The 22,504-nt window shown below is 42.3% G+C and overlaps 1 protein-coding gene across 1 annotated transcript in view; it reads left to right on the top strand.

Moving 5' to 3' along the window:
* Positions 1-22,504, top strand: part of gask1a (golgi associated kinase 1A) — an 88,416-nt gene that overhangs the window by 27,370 nt on the left and 38,542 nt on the right. Inside the window, exons 2-3 of the mRNA XM_030750456.1 lie at positions 11,764-12,909; positions 17,373-17,810. Of these exons, the coding sequence (XP_030606316.1) occupies positions 11,764-12,909; positions 17,373-17,810 (1,584 nt within the window). The remainder of the gene's footprint in view (positions 1-11,763; positions 12,910-17,372; positions 17,811-22,504) is intronic.

Here is a 22,504-nt window from a genome sequence, read left to right as displayed (position 1 = left end):
CTGAGGCAGGAGAACCCACCACGGTGGCTAAATCAGGGTCAGGGGACAGGGGTGCAGGGGGGTAGATCGGGGGCGGAAGGTGTGCCTCATGGTGCACCCCCGCTGCTCTCGACTTTGGCGGGTGTAGGTTCGGGGCCTGTGCGGGGCGCACCAGGTCAACCATGGGGCCCCCTGGAAAGGTCAGCGTGTTATTCCCCAGGTCTAAGACACTCTGTGAGGCCCGCAGAAAGTCCAGGCCTAATATGCAAACGTCCTGCACCGCTGCCACCCACACCTCCAAGTTCACTCCCAGGCCCCCCACCTGAATAGGGACCAGTCCTTTTCCCAACATCGGGGCTAACTCACCAGTCACTGTACGCAGTTTTACTGTAGTTGGTTCCAACTGGGTTCCCACCGGCACCACGTCAGGTCTCATCAAGGTCGCAGTGGAGCCAGTGTCGACCAGAGCTGTGCACGGAGCCCCTGCCAGGGTGATGGGGATGTGACAAAAATCCCCTGCACGCGTCCAGCCCACCACCCTCGCGGACTCTGTGCTGTCGTCTGCTTCTGGGGGGAGCTGAGCCCCGCACCCCCAGCTGTACCGTTGGGCTCTGTCCACCGGCGCCCCGGCGGATTGGGACACAGAAGAAGGGGCCTGCGTCGTCCCGCCTACGCAGGCCCTGAGGCGTTTCCCTGAACACCGGCACGGTCTGGGCATCGCACGCTGATGTGGCCCAGCTGTCCGCACGTCCAGCAAACAGGAGGGTCTCGGCGAGGACGAGCACCGCGGCGTGAAGATTGTAGAGACACGCCTCGAACCAGTTCGGTCAATTCGGCCGCCCAAGCTGGCACCCCCTGGCCCGGGGCCTCCGGCACCGCAGCCCTCACCACCGGGTCATACTCGCTATGGTCGCACCCCGCAGAAGCCACCACGGCCTCCCTCTCCAAGGCCGTCTCCAGGGCCTCGTGCAGATTGCGGGGGTGGGAAAGCTGAGTCTGGATGCGCAGCTCACCAGGGATAATGGCGCGGATGAACTGGTCTCTGGCCAGCTCGTTCTGCACGTCGATGGGCATGTGGGCATATGCTTTCTTCGCTAGCATCTCAATGTCATTAGCCAAAGCGCGAAGCGGCTCACTCGGTTGTCTCCGTCTACTCGTCAGTTCGGACCGCAGGACAGCAGGCTGGCCACACTGCCCAAACCGCCGCTGCAGAGCACCAACCAGAGCCCTGTAGTCACCCCTCTCCGCTGGGCTAAGCAGCAGCAGGCATGCCAAAGCGTCGTCAGTGAGGCACAAGGCTAGCTGGAGTGCTTTAGTGTCTGTGGACCAGGCCGCAGCATGCGCTAACAGTTCAAATTGAGCATGGAAGGCCTCCCAGTCAGCCTTACCGGAGTACTTGGGGGTTTTCACATTTGCCTGGCAGGGCCGGGCGCCACTATCGCCAAGCACGGGCCCCGCGCTGTTCGGGGCGGGTGTCTCCGCGCCCGCGTATATTCCTGCAGTCGATGGGCTAAAGCCAGCGGCGGCCGCCAGGCCTCCGGCAGTCCGTCTGAGGCGGGCCAAACGCTCTCCGGCACTGTCCGCTCCCTCAGGACCCAGCGTGCCCCCAAAGTCACTGTCCATAGCCTCTCTCTTGATCTTCGGGCGGGCCCCGGCCACATCTCGCTGCGCTGCCATAGTTAGCGCAGGCTGTCAACTGAGGTAGCCGAAGCAGGGCTAGCCGACGGTTAGCAGTTTGACTTCTGACACCAATGTAACGTTGTAAACACACTTCCACAGTCGGCGATGTTCACAACAAAGGTCGTCTTTATTACCAGGAAAACGGCTGCTGTAGGCCACAGCCATGCCAACCACAACTACAACAACGGAACAGCAACACACACACACAGGCAAGCTCTCGGTCTTTTCTCTCTCTCCATGCTGCCTTCACGAACCTCCCGAACAGTCCGAAATCCCACAACATCAACACGCTCTCTAACTAAGAGAATCGCTACAATACTGATACCTTGGCTTTGAGTATGTGATGATACTGAGTGCTGATCTAAGGCCAGCATTTAACGCCTTGCATTCCTCGCTGCCATGAAGAGACTGTGAGTTATTCTTTTATCTCTAAAGCAACATCAGGCTCAAACATTGTTTTCTCAACTTTATAAAAAATGTAACAAATGAATACATCCAAGATACTGAAATAAATTAAATGAAAACTCATCTCAGCTCAGACGTATGTGCCATACAGCCCTTGCCTATCAGCCGATTTGACTCCACCAGCCACAACACAAAAAAGAAAATGTTTTCCTCCCCTGTTGCAAAAATTAAATTGAAACTAACCAATATTTAATAGAAAATAACATGACAACATCTTTCTCCCTCATCTCCTCTTCCTTGCTTTGTTCCCATTATTGTCTGGGTAGAAAAATACGCCGATATCAGGCTGAAATCTCTAAAGTAATTTATTTTTCATCTTTCATGTGTTGTCATCATCCTCAGACTCAGATGCATCAGAAAATGAACCGAGCAGTTGCTGAATGCATTATGTGCCTTGGAACATCGGTTCACTTTTGTTGCATTGCTTTTGCATTTCTTTCATCTTCCCGCCGTCCTTTCTCGCATGTTCTTCCTTATTCATGTGCGTGTCAGAGAAAAAGAGGACCTGACCGCTTTCATTAAGGTCCTCTGTCTGCTGACAGCTGAGGGACACACACACACACACACACACACACACACACACACACACACACACACACACACACACACACACACACACAAACACACACACACGCACTCTTCATCTCCTCTGTAGAATTCCTGGGCTTTTGTTTTGTGCGCTTTGCTTTTTTGCCTTTTTCCTCCATCATTTTTCAGCACTCCCGTTTCTTTTCTGTTATTGATTGGAATGCAGTAAATTAATCTGGAGGCTTTCCTCTAAACAAAAACAGCATACTGGACACACTGTAACACTGAATCACAGCCAGTTTTAAACTATATTCTGTCACAGTCTGTGTGCTCTCGCCATCGTCACTTTGGTTTAGTTTCTTTTATGAGATGTTTGTTTGACTTTGGGAGCCACTGGGATAAAGTAAAGCTGGGCCAAATTGAATTCTTCCCACTCTAAGCTCTAAACTAAAACTGTTGTTTGTCATCACAGTCTAAGACTGTCAAGGAATATTCTTGAATATATTTGGCAGCACAGTGGCTCAGTGGTTAGCACAGGGGGTTGTGATTTCAAACCCAGGCTGGGCCCTTCTCTGTGGATTTTACGTGTTCTTCCTGTGCTTGCTTGTAGTTTAATTAAACCCTGCTATCACTGACCATGCCGCTCTTGCAAAATACATTCTTAATCTCAAGAGTATCTCTTCCCTGTTAAATAAACTTTAGGCATTCAATTGTGAAAATGGTTTTGATTTATTTATTGTCATTCATTAGTTCATTATTATTGGTCTCGTCCACTTATAAAAACCCTACTAGTAGGTGTCTGCGTCCCAAGCTGCACAGAATGCAAAGCTGTGCTTTTACTAAAAGCTGTTAAATCTAATGGTCCTCCACCCACCCTGCTTGGCAAAGTCAAGAGCTCAGTCATAGGTGGAAGCTTCAGGACACCGTGGTCAATGATTTAGCTTCCATAATTAGTGAACATAAGTGGACACTGGTTATGATACTGCTTATTTTACATTTATTAACTTCTTTCAAAGCCTTTTTAGTTCTTCTGACTCTTTCAGGTTGTTCTTATTTTTGTAAAAAAAAAGGTCAATGGGAACAGTACGGTAACATTTGTGATTTCTGAGTAAAAATACAGAATTCTCAGCTGCTTAGTCCAAGACAGGAGTCAGCTTAGTCCGAAGTTTATTCAGCAACTGTGTGGAAAAGAAGGCACAAAGTTCAAAACCAACTTGACTATAGAGAGAATGATTTTCACTGCAAGCACCACTTGGCAATAACTTCAGCTGTGCTGACTGAATACATACTGAATCAATCTTAGAAATGGCTTAGAAATGGCTAGTGATAAGTACTTCATAATGCGCAGGACTCTGACAGCTTGATTATGTCCTGTTTCATGGAAAATTACGAGGTTATTTCATGTCTTTCACAGCATAGCTCACTCAGAGTGTCCAGTCTGTATAACTAATCTGAAGTATTTTATGAGTTTATTTTTTAATATAGATACAAATTTCATCCTCACTCTTGATCCTGCAGCACCAACCTGCACAGAGAGTCCTGCTCTTGTCAGGATTGGTCAGTGATGTGAATTTGCATGTCAAGTTGAACTCTTTGTAAGAGCGCTGCACAAATTTAATTGAGCTTTGCAAGCAAACCAACTCAGTTTAACAATTTTACTGACATTAATAGATTCCAGTCCCAAACTGAATATTATGAAGTGGCATGTCTCGGATTTCTATCGCTTCCTCTTTCTGTCTCATACATATCTGCATCTTTTGTGTTGAAACTTGGCAACTTGGATTGATTCCACATTAACACATGCAGAATGTCCCTCTCTCTGGAGATCGAGAGTCTCTGATTGAATTAGTCCAGACTGCATCAACTGGTTATACTCTGAATCTGCTTTGATCCAGTCAGAGTTAGTGTATGTGTGTGCGAGTTTATGAGGGGATGCTATGTGTGTATTTGTGTGCGCTTTTTCTTTCTTATAATTGAAGCCGGCACAGACAGAGACCTCCTGACCTCATAAATTTCAAACATAATTCCAGCTTTGATAGCTCTATTAAACCAATCTCAACTGCTGGCTCATTCAAACTCTCTAATGTCCTGATGCTAACTTCTTATCATTCATATGCAGTTAAACCTTCTTTTCCTTCAGTATCTGTTCATTACAGAAAGCATGATAGTGTTGCTTCTTTCTGTACTTCTCTTCTATATAAATGTTTAATTACTGGTGTATAACACTAATGGATGATGAAGACTTCTGCTCTGTGGTACATTTAAATCAAAGTGCACTCAGCTCAATTTCACGTTGAATTTGACCATGTGGTGCCAGAGCTGAAATAAAGCAGCTCAGCAGAAAGGAATGACGCTAGTAGCAATAAAGCAGTATTTAAATACATATGCAGTTTAAACATTTATCAAATAATTTGAATGTATATTACTGGAAATATTTTGTAGACACTGACTTTTTTTTCCCCCTCTTTTGATCTATTCATCTATAAAAATCTGGATGCTTTTGAAAAACACTTTGCCCATGTCTAAGTCTCCATGGACTGAAACGGCATTTGTTGAAGACATTGAGTCTTTGAAGATCAAACCTCCTACGTCTGTTTTATTTCCATCACTTTTCTTCTGCTCTTGCTGTATGTAGTTCAGAATAAACAGCCTAATGTTTTATTGCTACAGATTAAATTCAAACATAATACATTTAATTTCAGTTTTGAATTATGAAAACACAAGTGATAAAATGATTACTGCATCCATTTTGTGAAGCACAGCCCTTGCCTTTACAGCATTGTTTCCCCCTCCTTAAAAAGACCCTTTTTTTTGTTTTCGGGCTAATGAATGCAATAGGCTCCTCACCGATCCCTTCGGGAACCTGGGGCCTAATAATTATAGCCACAAGAGGCAATAATAGGCCCTCACTGGCCGCTGCCCCGGTGTTGGTGCCGGATCTTCTCAAAGATTCCAGCTGGTGGCCTTTTGCATTCTTGCCAAATAAGAAATACGGCACTACCTACATTATAATCAAGCCAGTGCTTTTTGGCCACTTCAAATATCTTTCTAGATCTGTGATGTTATATGTATTGTAATTTCTGCAGCCTTCTTAGCCAGAATTTTGTTTAAAAAAAGACATTTTTAATGTCAGTGATAGTTTTTACCGTGATAAAAAACAAATATCTAAAATTCACTTTGCCAAAAACTGATTGCAGCTTCTACCTTGTGATAGAAATGATGTTTCTCGCTCAAAATGACCTGATATCATTCATGAGAGCTATGTTTGACACATGTTTCACAGATTATAGGTCAACAAGTCATTTACAGCCATTTAAATACAGACAATCATTTTCTGGCAAACACCGAAAATCCCTTTTTGTCAGACGATCACTTTTTGGCACAACACCAGCAGCACACACACACACACACACACACACACACACACACACACACACACACACACACACACACACACACACACACACACACACACAGACACCACCGCCGCCTCAACATAAAAATGACAACCACGAAACAAGGGTGAGTCAACCATGTTTAAGGGCAGCATTTCCTCTACTACATACTGTCTTCAGCTCTCCCCCCAGTTACTGGATTTGTACTGAAGTCCAGCTTTTGTTGTTTGGGTGCTGGGGGGCCTCCTGCATTAGCCGCAGCTCTGCTTCGCACCACCTGGTGGGACTCGCTGTCTGTCGCCAGCACATAGTGCAAAACTAACTTTGATATTGTCATCTTTAGCTGACACAAACTCAAAATAGTGCCTGTATTTCCAGCTAGAAAACACGCATCTCTCTCCTCCCTCCATTGGTTACATTTGTGTCGCTGTGTGCTATTATTGCCCTCATGCTGAAAACGGGACCTAATTGTTACATCGGCCAGACATCACTCCCCAAGACGCAAGAAGAAAGCAAAAATATATCGTTTTAGCAAGAAAATGACAAAAATAGTAAAGCACAGTCACTTTGATAAGTTACTTTAATCTGATTACTGAGTTAGATTAGTCGTTACGGAAAAAAGTAGTCAGCGTTAGCTGCTAGCATCTCCTCTTTCGTAGCCTGGTTGTACTGATGGCGTACTCTGCCTCGGGCTGAAGTAGCTACTTTGGTCATCGGATGCTGACACGTCTGAGAGCTCTCAGACATGTTCGTTGTGCACATTAGGGAACATAAACACATGGTGCTGTAATAGCAATCATACTGTGATATGCCAATATCACATAAGAAATTATTATTATTGCTGACAATATAATATGGCACAGCCCTACAGGATGACCATGTTTAATCAGCTTCCCTTCAACATTTCTATAAAAAAATAAAACAGTCCTACAGGGACAGTCTTGCAGTAACCTGAGCCAATAGCAGCATTACTAAGGAATGGTTCAAGGCCACCTGATCCAGTTGCAGTTACAAGCTGTATCAAAAAAGAAAGGTTGAAGTTGAGCCTTAAGTAAAAATTCTGAATTAGTTTCCTTAGGAGTTTGAAAATCCTTTGCACTGCTGGCCACCATGTTTTCATGCATCAAATCCACATTGCATACCTGCATCAGTGGGAGTTTTTCAAAGCATGGCAATCAAACATGATTTATAAAACTCAACTGGGTATCCTAACTGTAGGGAATTGAACTCTGGTAACTGTGGACACCAGTTTCATTCCTAATGGAGGGAGGAACTGCTTACCCTAGAGCTGTTTTCAGCACAGGGAGAAGAGCGGAGCCAGACAAAGAGGCAGGATTGCAGACACAAATAACCTGTCAGGGAAAAAAAGGAAACCTGGAGATAAGTGTAAAATAGCTTTAGCTTGGCAGTAATAGTGTCATTTTTCTTTTTGAAAGAGCAGGCAAAATGTTACATTAAGTTAGACTCTGTAACCTCAGATCTTTAGGGGGTTTGCAATTCTTATCGCATCCAAAAAAGCTTATATATGCATGTGTGTGTGTGTGTGTGTGTGTGTGTGTGTGTGTGTGTGTGTGTGTGTGTGTGTGTGTGTGTGTGTGTGTGTGTGTGTGTGCACGCACGTGCACGCTCTCACCGCTCTCTATATTTATTCATTGTGGTTTTCCAGTGCTTTCTTTCAAAGCATTTATTCTGTGGGTCAAAGTGCATGACAGCACAGTCAAAAGTACAGTCAACCACATCACATGAATCATACAGTGAGTTTCCCTTTCCCCTTCCTCTCTCTCTCTCTCTCTCTCTCTCTGTGTTTGCTATAGAGAGGTGCTGAAGGCAACAACACATTCTTCTGTTGACATATTCACACCAAGCTATGCTAAGCTGCACATGAACGGACACTAATTAGCAATGCCCAGCCAAAGCAAGTGCTAACACAGAGGAGGATGTGTGGCATGATGTGTGTGTGCGTGTGTTATTTACTATAACAGCAGCGCTTCCAGTCTCACATCTGTCCATGTAGTAGATTTTGAGCCAGGCTTAGTAATGCATATGGAATGGTTGCACCTTGTGTCTCCAGTGTGCTTCAGTTAATTTGAAACACAAGTTTCAAAGTAACTGTTGAGCCAAAATTGTTGTTTGACTGTAAAGTTGTAGCACACAATGCAAAACATGATATTAACTTATCTAAAAAGTGACTGTAATAACTGAATGTAACATATGCCGTTCACAGTTATCCACTTTGACCTAATGGTGACTGTGTTGTTTCAGTCTTACAGTGGCTAAAATCAGACACAATGTTCTGGAAGTTTGTCAGTTAACGGTTTAGTTCTGCAGGGTGTTTTCTTTGAGCTCACAAACAGCCGTAGCCGTCGGTGGAATACAGCAAAAAGAGATCCTGACTGGAGCCCCAAAAATCTTTAGTTTCACCAGAATTAGGCTGCAGCAACCGCAAGCAGGTGACTGTGATTATTACTGTGACTACTGATTAACCTGGCTATGGAAGGTGTCACTGATGCAGTTATTGCAGGTCGTTGGCAGGATATTTTATTGGTGTACAGAGACAGATATAAATCCTTTTACTAGAAAACAGAAGGACAGCATTTTCACTTAGTGGCACACTCCCTGCAAATTAGTTTCTTTCTCAGTTCATTGTTTTATTTTTATGGTCTGCAGCTTTGCTGTTGCTGTCACGCTGAGCATTCTTCACAAACTGAAATTTCTCAAAGCAGCAGGCAATTCTTTTCCATGAAAAAGCTTCAAAAGGCCACTGTACACTACCTGCTCAGCACCACACAGCAGACGACAGTTGTTAGACACTAGCTGGTGAACATAGTGAAGAATTGAGAAGGGAAAGAGCCACATATTCTCCTCCTTAGTGAGTGAACAAAAAGGTAGGGCTGCAGTAAGAATCAATTTTGAAGTTGAATCAAATCAGAGCCCCAGGTCTATTTACAGTACATGCTACTGTAAAGCTTTTCTATTATATTTAATAATTCTGCGATATAACCATCAATTATATTATATATAATAACATAGTTATATATAACCAGTCATCAGCTGGGATCTTTTAAAACCAGAAGTGACCGTATTTGGAGTCAAGCTACACTGATAAACTGTAGAGATGTATTGCACAGACACAATTATGTGTAAGTAGAATTTCATTTATCCAAACTTAAGGACAAATGTATTGGGGAGTGTACCACACAGCAAGCCATATTACCTCTAAGATAATTCTCTCCAAAAGGCACCAAGAGCACAAACATGGCAGAATAAATGAGTGCTTCAGTGACTTAAACTAGTGGAAGTAAAAGCTAGAAGATACTGTAGCACTTAGCCTACCCTATCCTAGCCTAGCCAGTATAGAAATGGATGAGTTAATAACAAAAAGAGTATAGTTGCATCAGGCCATAAACATGATTTTTAATTCAGTTTAGTTTGACATCAGTCTGTAGTGACCTGCTTTGGAGTCAGCCTCAAGGCGCCACTAGAAGAACTGCAGTTTTTGGCACCTTAGAGTTGTTGCTGTTTTCAGGGTCTTAAATGTAGTCGCCTGTCAAGCATGTGTGAAATGTGCTTTTGTGGATCACTGTTTTACTGTCCTATGACTTCGTCAGTCTGATAGTCTCAGTGTTGTGATTCACATGACTTACTGAGATTTTGAAGTTGTGGGCAGGGTCATTTTCAAGTAGAGCATTTGCTGAAAATGAAGCTGCAATATAATTACCAAAAACCTTGTATTTTATCATTTAAAATCATTTTTCTGTACAGCTGGAGAAATTTTGTTAATAGCTAAATTATTCTGATTGTGAATTCCCTAATATCTTTCAAATTTTGAAGGTAACTAATGATCGACTAACCAGTCAAAGATTAAACATTAGTTTTTGTGGGACTTGGATTATATTTATATATCCAAGTCCCACCTATATATCCAAGTGCTTGTATATATATATATATATATCCACAATTGCTGCAAAAGGCAGAGTATCTGTAGAAGTGAGCGGGTAAAAAGACAAAAGTAAAGATGCTTGGTTAAATAAGCAGTTCGAAAATACATGGATGGGTAGAAGGATAATATGATCTGTGACTAATGACAAAACTGATAATAGCTTTAAGAAGAATGTTTACATTATTAACTTTTGAGTAGATATTTAAAGGTCTTTACAAGGAAGGTGAAGGTGAAGTTTCAGTCAGTCTGTCTGAGGCAGGCGAGCTGGCAGATTTGCTGTGAAATCCAATCCAGCAGCATGAAATATAAAAAGGCATTAAGAGGTCAGTAAAGGCTGCCAGTCTGCTCAGTAATGATCTCATTTATTTAAAGTAATTCAGCAGTCTCACACTAATGATTCAGTGACATTCAATTGCTCCATTTAGCACCTTTGATCATGTCTGGACTGAATGTGAGCATTTCTATAAAATGCTGCAGTCTCTTTAACACTGTTAACATAACAACAATGGTCTTTGAGCAGTAGATACATATATCTATATGAGTCTGACACACTTACTCTACTTCTCACACTGGTACCATTTGGGTGTATAAGTGTGTACAGGCTCGGTCAGCACAGGGAGTCTGACTCAGGCCTTCCAGTCCAGGAGAAGAATAATGGAATCCTTTCACAGGTGGAGGAATCTGGGCATGCTGTTAAGAGGCTTTGAGATGAGGAAGAGATCTCAAGGGTCTGAAACATTCCTTCACTTGAATGCAGAAAAAAGAGAGAAGGTGATGGGAAGGGAGGGAGAGAGTGAGAGAGAAGGCAGAGTGGAGAGCCGGCAGTTATCTGGGTCAGCCTGGCATATGGATTTACTCATAGGTGAGGGGGGAAAAGTGTGGCATTCAGATGGAGCTGTTTGGCTCATCTATAAGTTGCTTATGTTTGTGGGAACGAAAGGAAGTTTTGCAGATGGGATGAGTGCAGTCTGCTTCCTCCGATTCCACTGGAAGGCCACCCTGTCTGCAGAGGAGCTACCAGCCTGTCAGATAAAATAAATGCTGCTATAGGGACTTCTTGCAACGCAACGCCTTGAAAAATCAGACAATAAATCAATGGAAGGCCCTGTTCTGGTTTCATTATTTGAATGTCAGCTTCATGGAGTTATAGTTTTGCAGTTTAAAAGCAAATGGAAGGAGGGCAGTCTGCAGTAAATAAAGGACCAGCTCCTCTACGGCAAAATCACTTTTGCAGAGCGAGAACACCTAAAGCCATATTGGGGCAGAGAGAGCATATTGTGTGAAATATGGTGTTTCCATCCAAGCTGTGCACAGGCAGAACAGAATTATGGGTATGCCTCAGCTGGATAAGTCCACTGCAGTTGTAAGCTACTGGAAACATGCAGCCAGCTGACACAAGCTTTATATTCTGCTGCTCGCTTTAGTGTTGATGGTTCTTTGTTACAAAATTCCAGATGATTTCTCTCACTTCCATTTTAGGTAATAAAATGATGACTCAGTGGTCACTATTGTGATCTCATACAACAAACCAGAGCCAAAATCACTGTTTGCTATTTGACTTTCTGTCCTTTGTAGAGTGTTTGTTTTCCACATGCCAAGAAGAAGAACGTTCTCAGTTCAGCTTTTGTGTCAACCCGCAGGAATCTGAGTACTCAGTTCTGTTTATTGCAAATGCTATCTTTGAATTTTGTGCTCCCTCTCTATTACAATCATGGCTCCATCAGTCTCCCTCTAACTTGTACTTCTCCGTCTTTTTATCCATGTTTTTAACCGCAGGCCTGGCGATTGTGGTCAAAACTCTGCTGTGGTCAAAAATGGATCCTACTCCTTTCCCCTCTTTTCATTCTCTTCCTCATGATCGCCGTGATGACAATCACTCTGCCCCTCCCTTTGCCACCTGCTGACATCGCCTGGAGGTCGTCCCGAGCCCTCAGCTCCACGGGGGAGTTTAGATCCAGGCGGAGGATTGTGGCGCCCCTTCCAGTTTCTGGCTTCCAGCAGCCACGGACTCACATCTACAGCAGGGGCTTGAGAAGCAGCACTAGAAAAGAGACATCTAAACATTCAGTGCCCCTTAAACCTTTCGGGGACGCTGCTGGCGATGACAAAAACGGCATCAAAGAGAGACATCACGCTGATATACACAGAAACAAACAAAAAAGCAAAGGCATTGCCTCCAAAAGAAAAGAGTTAGTAGGCGCCAGCCAGCCAGCCAGTCATCACCATCCCCATCCAGATTTTACAGTCAACAACACGCAGCCAAAGCATAGAATTAAGCCAAGCAACCGCAGTTCTGTGGCAAAACAAGCTGCGCACACATACATTCATCTTGAAAAGAGGGAATCCAAAGGAGGACATTTCCACGCTTCAGCAGATGCCATAGTAAGTGAGAGAGGAGCTGCAGACAGACGGGCAGCCAAATCAGGGGTTAGACGCACAAACAGGAATGCAGACAGACAGACACATGGCAGCCATACAAGTGCAAAGTTAGCAATACATCACCAGGCTTTGGAAAAACACAAACAACCAAAAAAGCGCTCTCTGAAATCAGATGATGTGGGTAAGAAACAGCAGGCTGTGAAAAAGCCCCCTGGGTATTTCAAAAAGCGCCATAATCTCTCTGAAGATCCCTCTGATGCGAAGGAGATTCCTGGATTGCTGGACCACAGAAAGCCTTTGTCCAAACCAGAGATTGCTGTGAGGAAAGATGACAGCGGCTTGTGTGAGAGCTTTAGAGAGCAGGACTTTCTAGATAGTGACCGCAGAAGGATCAGGGCTGACCTGCACCATCTTCCCTGGCTTAGCAAGGATGACATCCAGAAGATGGAGTTCCTTGCAGAGGGTGAGGTGGTTAGCAAGGCCAGGATGCCTGGACACGGACAGGTGCTCCAAGTGGCCCTGGATCCTCCAGCACACCAGCAGGTATGCTGTAGTGCAGTAACCTCTGTGATCTGTGTTGTCCTGATTCAGATGAGTCAGATAACTGAGTAAATATTTTTTTTTACTTTGTTTCATCAAGGTTTTATTTAAAAAAAAATACAGCTTCAATAAAACAAACAAGCTGCTATTCCAGCTATAAATAAATGCTAAAGAGCTTCAATCCACAGTTGTTTTCTACTTTTTTAAATCGCATAACGCAGAGGTTGGGTTGGGGACACGTAAAGGTTTAGCGTGAACTTGCAGTGCAGGTAAGATATTGGACCCCCATAGAAATGTAGCTAAGATCCTTTTTTTGTAATTACTACAAAAACAAGATAAAAAGTTGACATTTACAGTATTTAATGAACAGTACATAGACATATTCAATTGAAGAAAGCACTGCTCTAATGTGGCTCTAACAGCCCAAAGATCTAATTTGCTGATTTAAGCTAAATATTGTCGGGGAGCATCAGCCCATGTTGTGTTGCCATTGAATATTGCGCCGTCCTTACCACACTTACTCCTGACACACGCAGAGGGGGTCAGTGGTGACTGCATGCCAGCGGAGACACTGGGTGGCACGATGAGACGAGTGATATCTGAAACTGTTCTTACTGCTGAATTCTGCTAAATGTATGTAAATGTGACCGGTATTACATCAAATACTTGTTTAGGGGCTGTTGGTTCATGCTGTCATTTAGAAAGTCTATGTCAGTGATTCCCAAAGTGTGGGCTGGGGCCCCCCTGGTGGGTCACGAAGGAACTGCAGGTGGGTATAAATTAGGGCCCGAGCACAAACTGTGCGAAGGCCCTATTGTTTTTCAGATTGAAATTACTCACATGCAGAGTTACATATTTATATTAGTTTATTTATTTATATAAAAAGTGAATTGAAACTGGTAATAGGAGGTGGTTAGTTTGTGATATTACTCATTACTCTGATCTAAATTTACTGCTCTTGTATTGAAGTTTGTGTCCCAGTGGCAGGTGCGTCACAGATTGGCCTCAGCAGTTTATATATGACTGGGTAGTTTTAGCAATTTATAACCAGCAGCTTGTGTTTTTTATGTTTTTTCGTCACTTTCTCTTGTATTTTGATCAGAGTGAAAATTTAAGATTGGGTGGGCCCCATGGGATATTTTGTTTTTTTTAAATGGGCCGCAGCACTCTTGACTTTGGGAATGGCTGGTCTACTGTACATAAATGATTTACTTAAATTATTAAGTATTTAGATGCACATTTATACATATATGTTTAAGATATGAGCTTATTGTTACCTCGCCAACCAATAAGTGGAGGGGAGGTTATGTTTTCACTCCTGTTTCAAAAGGTTTTGAACCAAAATTGATAAAACTTGACAATATATGCCATTATTTGTTCATGTGGCATATATATATATATATATATATATATATATGCCATTATTTGTTCATGTGGATCTCATTTTTAAAATACAAATAATATATTTTACAGGTTTTAAAATCCAATAAAATACTTTTCTAGTCCTTGTGATTCAGTGATTTATGATGGAGTATGACAACACTGGGTTGCATCTATTGCATCTAGGTATGCGCACTACTGCGTGCCCGTGTGAATGAATAAGCATGTTTATGCATGTTCTCGTGTGTTAGGCTTGAGGGGAGGACAGAATAAGAGGAGGAGAAAGAGATGGTGAAAATATACATGTACACGTGTTAAATGGTCATATATAGTTTGAAAGGGCAATTTGTGAACTTTGAATTATAAGTAACTTATAAGGCATACTACATATGCGGCCAGCCTTGAGCCACATACAAAAAAAGTGATTAGGCTGAACGGCGATGTCCATTTTGGCCAGTATGTTCAAGATGGCGGAGCAACATGGTGGCTTCCACAAACCGGCGCCTGCACTTTTAATGGATTCTAAGTTTACAAGAATGCATCAATTTGTTGGAAGTTGCAATTGCACACTAATCACACACTAATGACATTCATGTCCATGATGATTGTGTGGAAGCTTATGACCACAACTGTATATACTTTCAGCATTGATGGTGTCTTCAGAAGTTCAAGGTGCCAGTTCTGTAAGCACTAATGCACACTCAATACCGTCAGAGAGGCAGGCTTTTGAACTGAGCACTGTTAACAAACCTCATGGTCCCTTTCTTTAGTTCAGAGGATGCTGGGTCCATGATCTCCAAATATAATTTTAAATTTTGTTTTTTCTGACCAAACAACAGTTTTCCACTTTGCTTCAGTCCATTTTAAACAAGCTTTGGTCCAGGGAATGTTCACATAGAGCATCTTCTTTACAGGATCACATTTGACTCAGGGAGGGGCAGTTGGCAGTGAGGGGAGGGGCTTTGTGGGAAAAAATAAAAATATAAAGTAATATCAGATTCATCCATTAAGCTTTATTGTCATTCAGTGACAGTGTGACTCCAATAAGAGCTGATGTTTGTGGTCATGACTCAAGCAGTTTATTTTTTGAGTCTGCTAATAGATTCCTGCTGCATGTGGAAGAGTCAAGAAGAAAATACATACTGCTCAAACAAAATTAAAGGAACACTTTTTAATCACAGTGTACCATCAAGTCAGTTAAACTGACATTTTTCCCTCCTCATCTCTTCTGATTGCTTTTTTCCTAGTTTTGCATTTGGCTAGGGTCAGCATCACTACTGGTAGCATGAGGCAATACAGTAGCTGGACCCTACAGAGGTTGCAAAGATAGTCCAACTCCTCAATACGTGCCATTGCCAGAAGGTTTGCTGTGTCTCCCAGCACAGTCTCAAGAGCATGGGTGAGATTGCAGGAGACAATTAGTTGCTCTAGGAGAGCTGGACAGGGCCATTGGTCCTTAACCCATCTGCTCCTTTGCTCAAGGAGGAAGACTATGAGGACTGCCAGAGCCCTACAAAATGACCTTCAGCAGGCCACTGATCAAACAATTAGAAACAGACTTCACGGGGATGGCCCGAGGGCTTGTTGTCTTCTCATTAGCCCCGTGGTCACTGCCCGGCAACGTGGAGCCCGATTGGCATTTGCCATACAATACCAGAATTGGCAGGTCCACCACTGGCAACCTGTGTTTTTCACAGAGCAGGTTCACCCTCAACACATGTGACAGACGTGAAAAGGTCTGGAGAAGCCGTGGAGAACGTTATGCTGCCTGTAACATCGTGACAGCGTGACCGGTTTGGTGGTGGGTCAGTGATGGCCTGGGGAGGCATATACGTGGAGGGACACACAGACCTCTACAGGCTAGGCAGCGGCACTCTGAGTGCCATTAGGTATCAGGATGAAATCCATGGACTCATTGTCAGACTCTACACTGGTGCAGTGGGTCCTGAGTTCATCCTGGTGCACGACAATGCCTGGCTTCATGTGACGAGAGCATGCAGTCAGTTTCTAGAGGATGAAGGAACTGATACCACTGACTGGCCCCCATACTCACCTGACCTAAATTGAATAGAATTGCTCTGAAACATTATGTTTTGGTCTATCCAATGGAGCTCAGATATGCCCTGGTCCAGATCTGGGAGGAGAAGAAAGCCAGAGATTAATAATAACTAATGATTAAATGCAGAGAGGGGTGTAAACAGAGTGAAAAGAGGTGAATGAAAAGAAACACTCAGTGCATCATGGTAACCCTGGTGATTATTAAAGGTCTTGTATGTGAGGAGAAGGATTTTAAATTCAGTTCTGGATTTAAAAGGGAGCCAATGAAGAGAAGCCAATATGGGAGAAATTTGCTCTCTCTTTCTAGTCCTTGTCAGTACTCTAGCTGCAGCATTTGAATAAGTTGAAGGCTTTTCAGGGAGCTTTTAGGACATCCTGGTAATAACGAATTACAATAATCCAGCCTTGAAGTAATAAATACATGAATTAGCTTTTCAGCATCAGCCTGGGAAAGGATGTTTCTAATTTTAGAAATATTGCGCAAATGGAAAAAAGTGGTCCTACATATTTGTTTAATATGTGCATTGAAGGACAAATCCTGGTCAAAAATGACTCCAAGATTTCTCACAGTGTTTCTGGAGGCCAAAGTAATGCCATCCAGAGCAAGTATCTGGTTTGACACCATGTTTCTAAGATTTGTGGGGCCAAGTACAAGAACTTCAGTTTTATCTGAATTCAGAAGCAGGAAATTACAAGTCATCCAGGTCTTAATGTCTTTAAGATATTCCTGCAGTTTAATTAATTGATGTGTGTCATCTAGCTTCAAAGTGTTCCTTTATTTTCTTTGAGCAGTGTATATTACATTTGAAAATATCCAACAATAATATTAGGTATATTATAGCCCCTCCTTTGTCCCAGATGCATATTAAACTACTGGATAAAATGTCATCATTTGCTTTGTAAATAAATTTTTACTTTATCATCAATAAAGTCATTACAACCAAATATACATGGCTATAGGATCATAATGGGTGAACGGTGATAAACTAAAGTGAATGGCATTATCTAACTATATTCTTCCTTCACAGAAGCCATCAGTGAGGAGAAATTCAAATGAGCATGGGGCTGGACATGGACATCCAGCTACCCACAGTGAGCGCTGCCAGCAGGGGTACTGCTCCCTGATCAAGCGCACTGATGACTGGTTTGAAGTGTTCGCCTTCCACCTGGACAGAGTGCTGGGACTCAACAGAAGTCTCCCTGCAATTCTGAGGACCTTCTGTAGTGACATGCTGCCCAACAGGTACATCAGCGGCACCCCCAGACCTGCAGTGTGGTGGGACCCAGATATTCAGCACCTTTCTGATGAAGACAACGACCAGAACTCAGTACCACTAAGCTGGGTTCACTATCAGAAACTACTAAAAGCCCGCTGTGGCAGTGAAACAGACCTGAGATCAGCCCCCTGTGTGGGAGTGCAGCACTCAGAGTGGGGAAAGCTAGCTCTTTTTGACTTCCTATTACAGGTAAGAGAAGTGCTCTACTGTATTTACAGTAAATTACACTGCATACATTTTCAGCTGTTCCTTCAGATGTCTGAGAAATTCCAGATATTTGTGTTTAAATATGGCACAGAGGTGGAACTCTAAAGATCAGGTAAAGCCTGAAAGTGGAACCCAAATTAACCGATATGTTAATATGTACAGACAAACAGCAAACTAGCGAGCTAAATAATAATTTTTGGTATGCCACCTGACCCTCACCTTGTTAACGTTCATACTACCAGTGTCAGGCTGGCATGTTGTTAATCAGCTGCTCAGTTCTGCATTTCAGACTCAACCAAAGTCTAATCTGCACATTGCTTTGCCCCAGTGTGTCCCTCTGCTAATCACTGTGATTCTGTTCAAATAAGTTTCCATCTTAAATCCACGAGTCATATCTTATTATATGAGGTCAGTCGTTAGTCATTTTAGATTTTATGAACAAGGTAAGGTGATAGTTTTCATCTATAACTTCAAATGCTGTGACATAAATCTTTCTAAGAATAGTCATAGTATAAGGAGAAATATATGTTTGTTTTCTAAAGTGGCTTTAAGATCAAAACATTAAATCCAGCTGATACTAATTTTGAAAGCAATTTCTTTTTATGTTACATTACATTAAAAACATAAACATTGTGTTAAACATGATCTTCTGTTCCGATGACCTTTTTTCCAAGCAGCTAGCATGAAAATGTTCAGTGGTTTTAAAGCACTGAAACAACCAACCTTTCTTTAAACCAGATTTCAGCATTGAGGGTCAGTCATTGCTGGGTTTCCTCCCCCTTTTTAAAGCTCTCCCAGTCATGTTTCTGACATTGATTTCGGCTCTGCTGGATAGAGGCAATGAAAAGACTTGTGTATTACTTTGACATTTGCTTTTCAAGTTACACAAAGCACATACTGTAGTTGTATAATCCTGTGCTTTCCCTGATTCGCTGAATGGGAAGGGAAGAATGAAAATGATGAATATCTGCTCTCACACACACACACACACACACACACACACACACACACACACACACACACACACACACACACACACACACACACACACATACACACACTGGCCAAACTGTTAAATTTAGGATGTAATCAAAGATGCAGTGTTTTGTGTTAGAAGCCATCTGATCTCACACACACTGTAACTAACACAAAGCTGTTTGTAGTAATGCTCCCACCCAGAGGAAGATTTCCAAACACTTTCCTTAAGAGGATTACAAGCAACAGTTCACTTATAAAGTCTAAAGCTGAAGCGGTAACATAACGGTACATTCACGGGTTACTTCAGTCAGAAGCATGTGCTTAACGGTGAGCCAACAAATGCATTTAATGAGCTTTCATAATGGTTAATGTACACAATGTAAAAACGTTATGCACAGATCTGGACACACATGCATGTGGGGAAAAAAAGGTTTCCACTGAACAGAAAATTACACCCTGTGAAGACTATTATATGTTTAACGAGTGTGATTTATAGCATCAGTATGTAAACAGATTGTAACGTGACATGAAGATGAGCTCTGAGTTGTAGGTACGGTAGGACAGTCTCTGCATGTCTGACTGCACTTCAGTTAAAGGCTGCAGGTGCCATTTATAATGATTTTCTGCAGGTAGAGAACCTTTCAGGAAATAACATTGTTTATTCAAGTAAACTGGAGAAATTGATCATTATGACTGCACTGATGGCAAGTTCTGTTCCTTTATGTGATTTCATTCAGTTAGTCAAAGTGCAACCCAAGCATTTACTATGAGCTATTATAAAGGCCTCTGCTATTTTTATGAGTCTACTGATGTGGCAGTTTGTGTTTTATTGTACTGTTGGCTGTTTATAGTGTTGCAGGTTTTGTGCAGTTTTCCTGATAATCGCATCACTCTTGCGTGCAGTATTTCTCATCAGCATATTCACAACCCAGGAGTCCAGTTTATCCCAGCATATAGTGGGTGTGAGTTTGGGCTGTCAGTCTTTCTTAGAGTTACTATTACTATTATTAATATCTACTGCCGTCACTGTAAATATTGGGTTATGCATTCCTGTGACACTGCCAGCACGTGGCTCTTATGTGTTCTGCCAGCTAGAGGCAATTCCAACATCACCGGTATGCTGTATACTTTCACTGTTAGTGATGTCTACCCATCTGTGGTCAGGGTGATCTTTCCATAGAAATAATTTTTTCTGATTTTATCAGTAGTGGTATGAAAGTATTTCCCAACTCTCTTATGTCACTAGACATTAAATACTTTGGTTAAAGTTTGTGGATGAAATCTTTAAACCCAGATGTCTGTGAGACGTTTGTAGGTTTCATATCTTTTCGCATGCTGTGTCAGTTTGGCTGCAGTAGTCAGTTGGTGGCAGCTGGTCAGCCTCCTTGGATGAGGAGGGAAGAGGCAAAAAGAAAGTGAGATGCAGTTCCTATCAGACTCTAGCTTGTTTAAGGTCTCCAGTGTGCTGTCATGTTGCTTTTTGTCAGGCACACTAAAGAGAAGAGTAATATTCAATAATGTTCAACGCAATAAAAAAAGACACATTCAAATTGTAATTTTGTAAATTACAATGTAAAATTGTTATTGTTTGTATTCTGTTTGTTCGTTTTTTAAAGATAAATGAACAAACAAAATAAAAAAAAGTGCTACAGAGATGCTGCTAAACTGGTACATAAGGCAAGAGAGCTCGTGACATCACTAATGCAGTAAGACTATGCGCTGCACTCGCACAACAGTTCATTTTATATGGTGAAATGCAAATGTGAATATATGAATCCAGTCCATGTTCTTAGTCCAAAAATATGGCAGCTGTCCATGCCATCCATTTAAATCCAGATTATCAGCAACTCTCAGAAGTTCCCGTGGCCTCCACCATTTCTGCTGAACAAAAAACGAATAATGTCCAAATTTCTAAATTCACAACCTCTCCAATCAGAAATGTCCACATAGAAATAGCAGGTGCAAACCTTCCCGAGCAGACATAGAAGGAGAAATATGTTCAAGTGTTGCTGTACTAACAGTTGAACATATGAATTTTAGAGAATTCCCACAAACAGTGCAAGCTGGTGCCTACGTAAGATTTACATATGGGACAGTTTAGTGTGGTTCACATTCTGTACTTGCCATAGAAGGACAAAGATGTGTAGATGTGGTGAAAAATATTATAATTCTTTATAGCTGTTGCTAATTGAAATTCTGGAAGGCAGTCGCTAAATGTTATCCCACATGTCATTGTCTCGTACACGGTCGAGCAAAGTACTCCAGGCTGTCGTTAGCTGTGAAAGCTTACCCAGGTTCAAGTTTAACGTCTCAGAGGGGCGGAGCTGCTATAGAGACGGTGTGCTCAGGTGGAGCGAAATGAAAATATTTTTCTCGCATCCAGAACAGAAGCTTTTTTCCTGCATCCACCATTAAATCTTTACTGGGACACAGCTGGAGGTCCTTCATCAACCACCCGATCAGCAAGTGAAGAAAAGAGAACTTTGTAGCTGCTCCATCCACCGCTGTTTGTTTTACACAGCAAAAAACTGCAGTACAGAAGTTAAAATATGCAAAAAAGTATTTCTTATCCAGCTACCGATTACTCGAGTAATTGATGGAATAATGGATAGAATACTCAATTACTAAAATAATCAGTAGGTGCAACCCTATGTAAAATCTTGAAAAAATATTTAATTAACACGTTTTTTATTCCCCATTTATTGATAAGTGTTGATATTATTAAAATATGTCAAAATATATTACGTACAAAAACATTTCTATGCACAAACAGTAGAAACACGCCGGCGGGCCACAGCTGTTTTGGGGAAATACAAAGCAGCCGGCAGCGGTCGCTATGGGGTGCAGAGAGAACTTATTTAGATCTGTTTTTGTTAATCATTTTTAAAGGTTAAATAGCTGCGGTTACACCTCTTTTTTTTTTTTTTTTTTTTTTTTTTTTTGCCTGTCATGTCTGGCAGATCTTGCAAACAGAACTGTGATCTGAATGCATTGTTGTGCCAAACATATTTGCTATTTCAAGATGAGCTCTATAGGTTCTCTATAGGCTCCTCTTGTTACTATGTAATCCTTTATTTTATTTGAATTATTTTTAACATGCTATTTATCAAATTGTGCCAGAAATGACAGGCTTAAGAAATAGAAAAGAGAAAAGAAAGAAAAGAGAAAGGGAAAGAGGAAGAAGAAGAAAGGGAAAAAAAAAGGAGAGAAAATAGAAAAAAGAAACAGGAAAGAGTGCAAGTAAGTAAACCAAATAGTTAGCCACTTGTTAAACTTAAGATATTGACAATATCTGCAAAATTAAAGATTGTGTGGGGAAAAAAAAAATAAATAAATAAAAATAAAAGAAGAATAGTTATACAAACCAACCATTTTGTGTCATTATGTGGGTATATGTGTTTGTGTCATGAAATGTACTTACCAATGAAGGCAGAAAGCCGCAGCCCCGCCCATCAGAACCCAGAGGCAGGCAAAGAGAATCCCAGGAAGCCCAGGCCACCAGCAGCCCATCAAGACCTACGAAGACCCGCGGCCACTCATTCCAAAGACAACCGTACACCCCTCCCAGCAGACGGAGGACGGAGGTCTCAGATGGAGTCCCAGCAGCCAAGGAGCAAGGGCACCAGAGCATTCGAGGCAACGAGAAGCCAGCCCCCCCCCAGCGGCCAGCCCCCCGCATGGCCGGCAGCAGGGCCCCA

This window comes from Archocentrus centrarchus, chromosome 16, assembly GCF_007364275.1.
Source record: "Archocentrus centrarchus isolate MPI-CPG fArcCen1 chromosome 16, fArcCen1, whole genome shotgun sequence".
Classification (NCBI taxonomy): Eukaryota; Metazoa; Chordata; class Actinopteri; order Cichliformes; family Cichlidae; genus Archocentrus; species Archocentrus centrarchus.
Note: the sequence above shows the minus strand (reverse complement) of the source record. Positions and strands in the feature narration are given on the sequence as shown.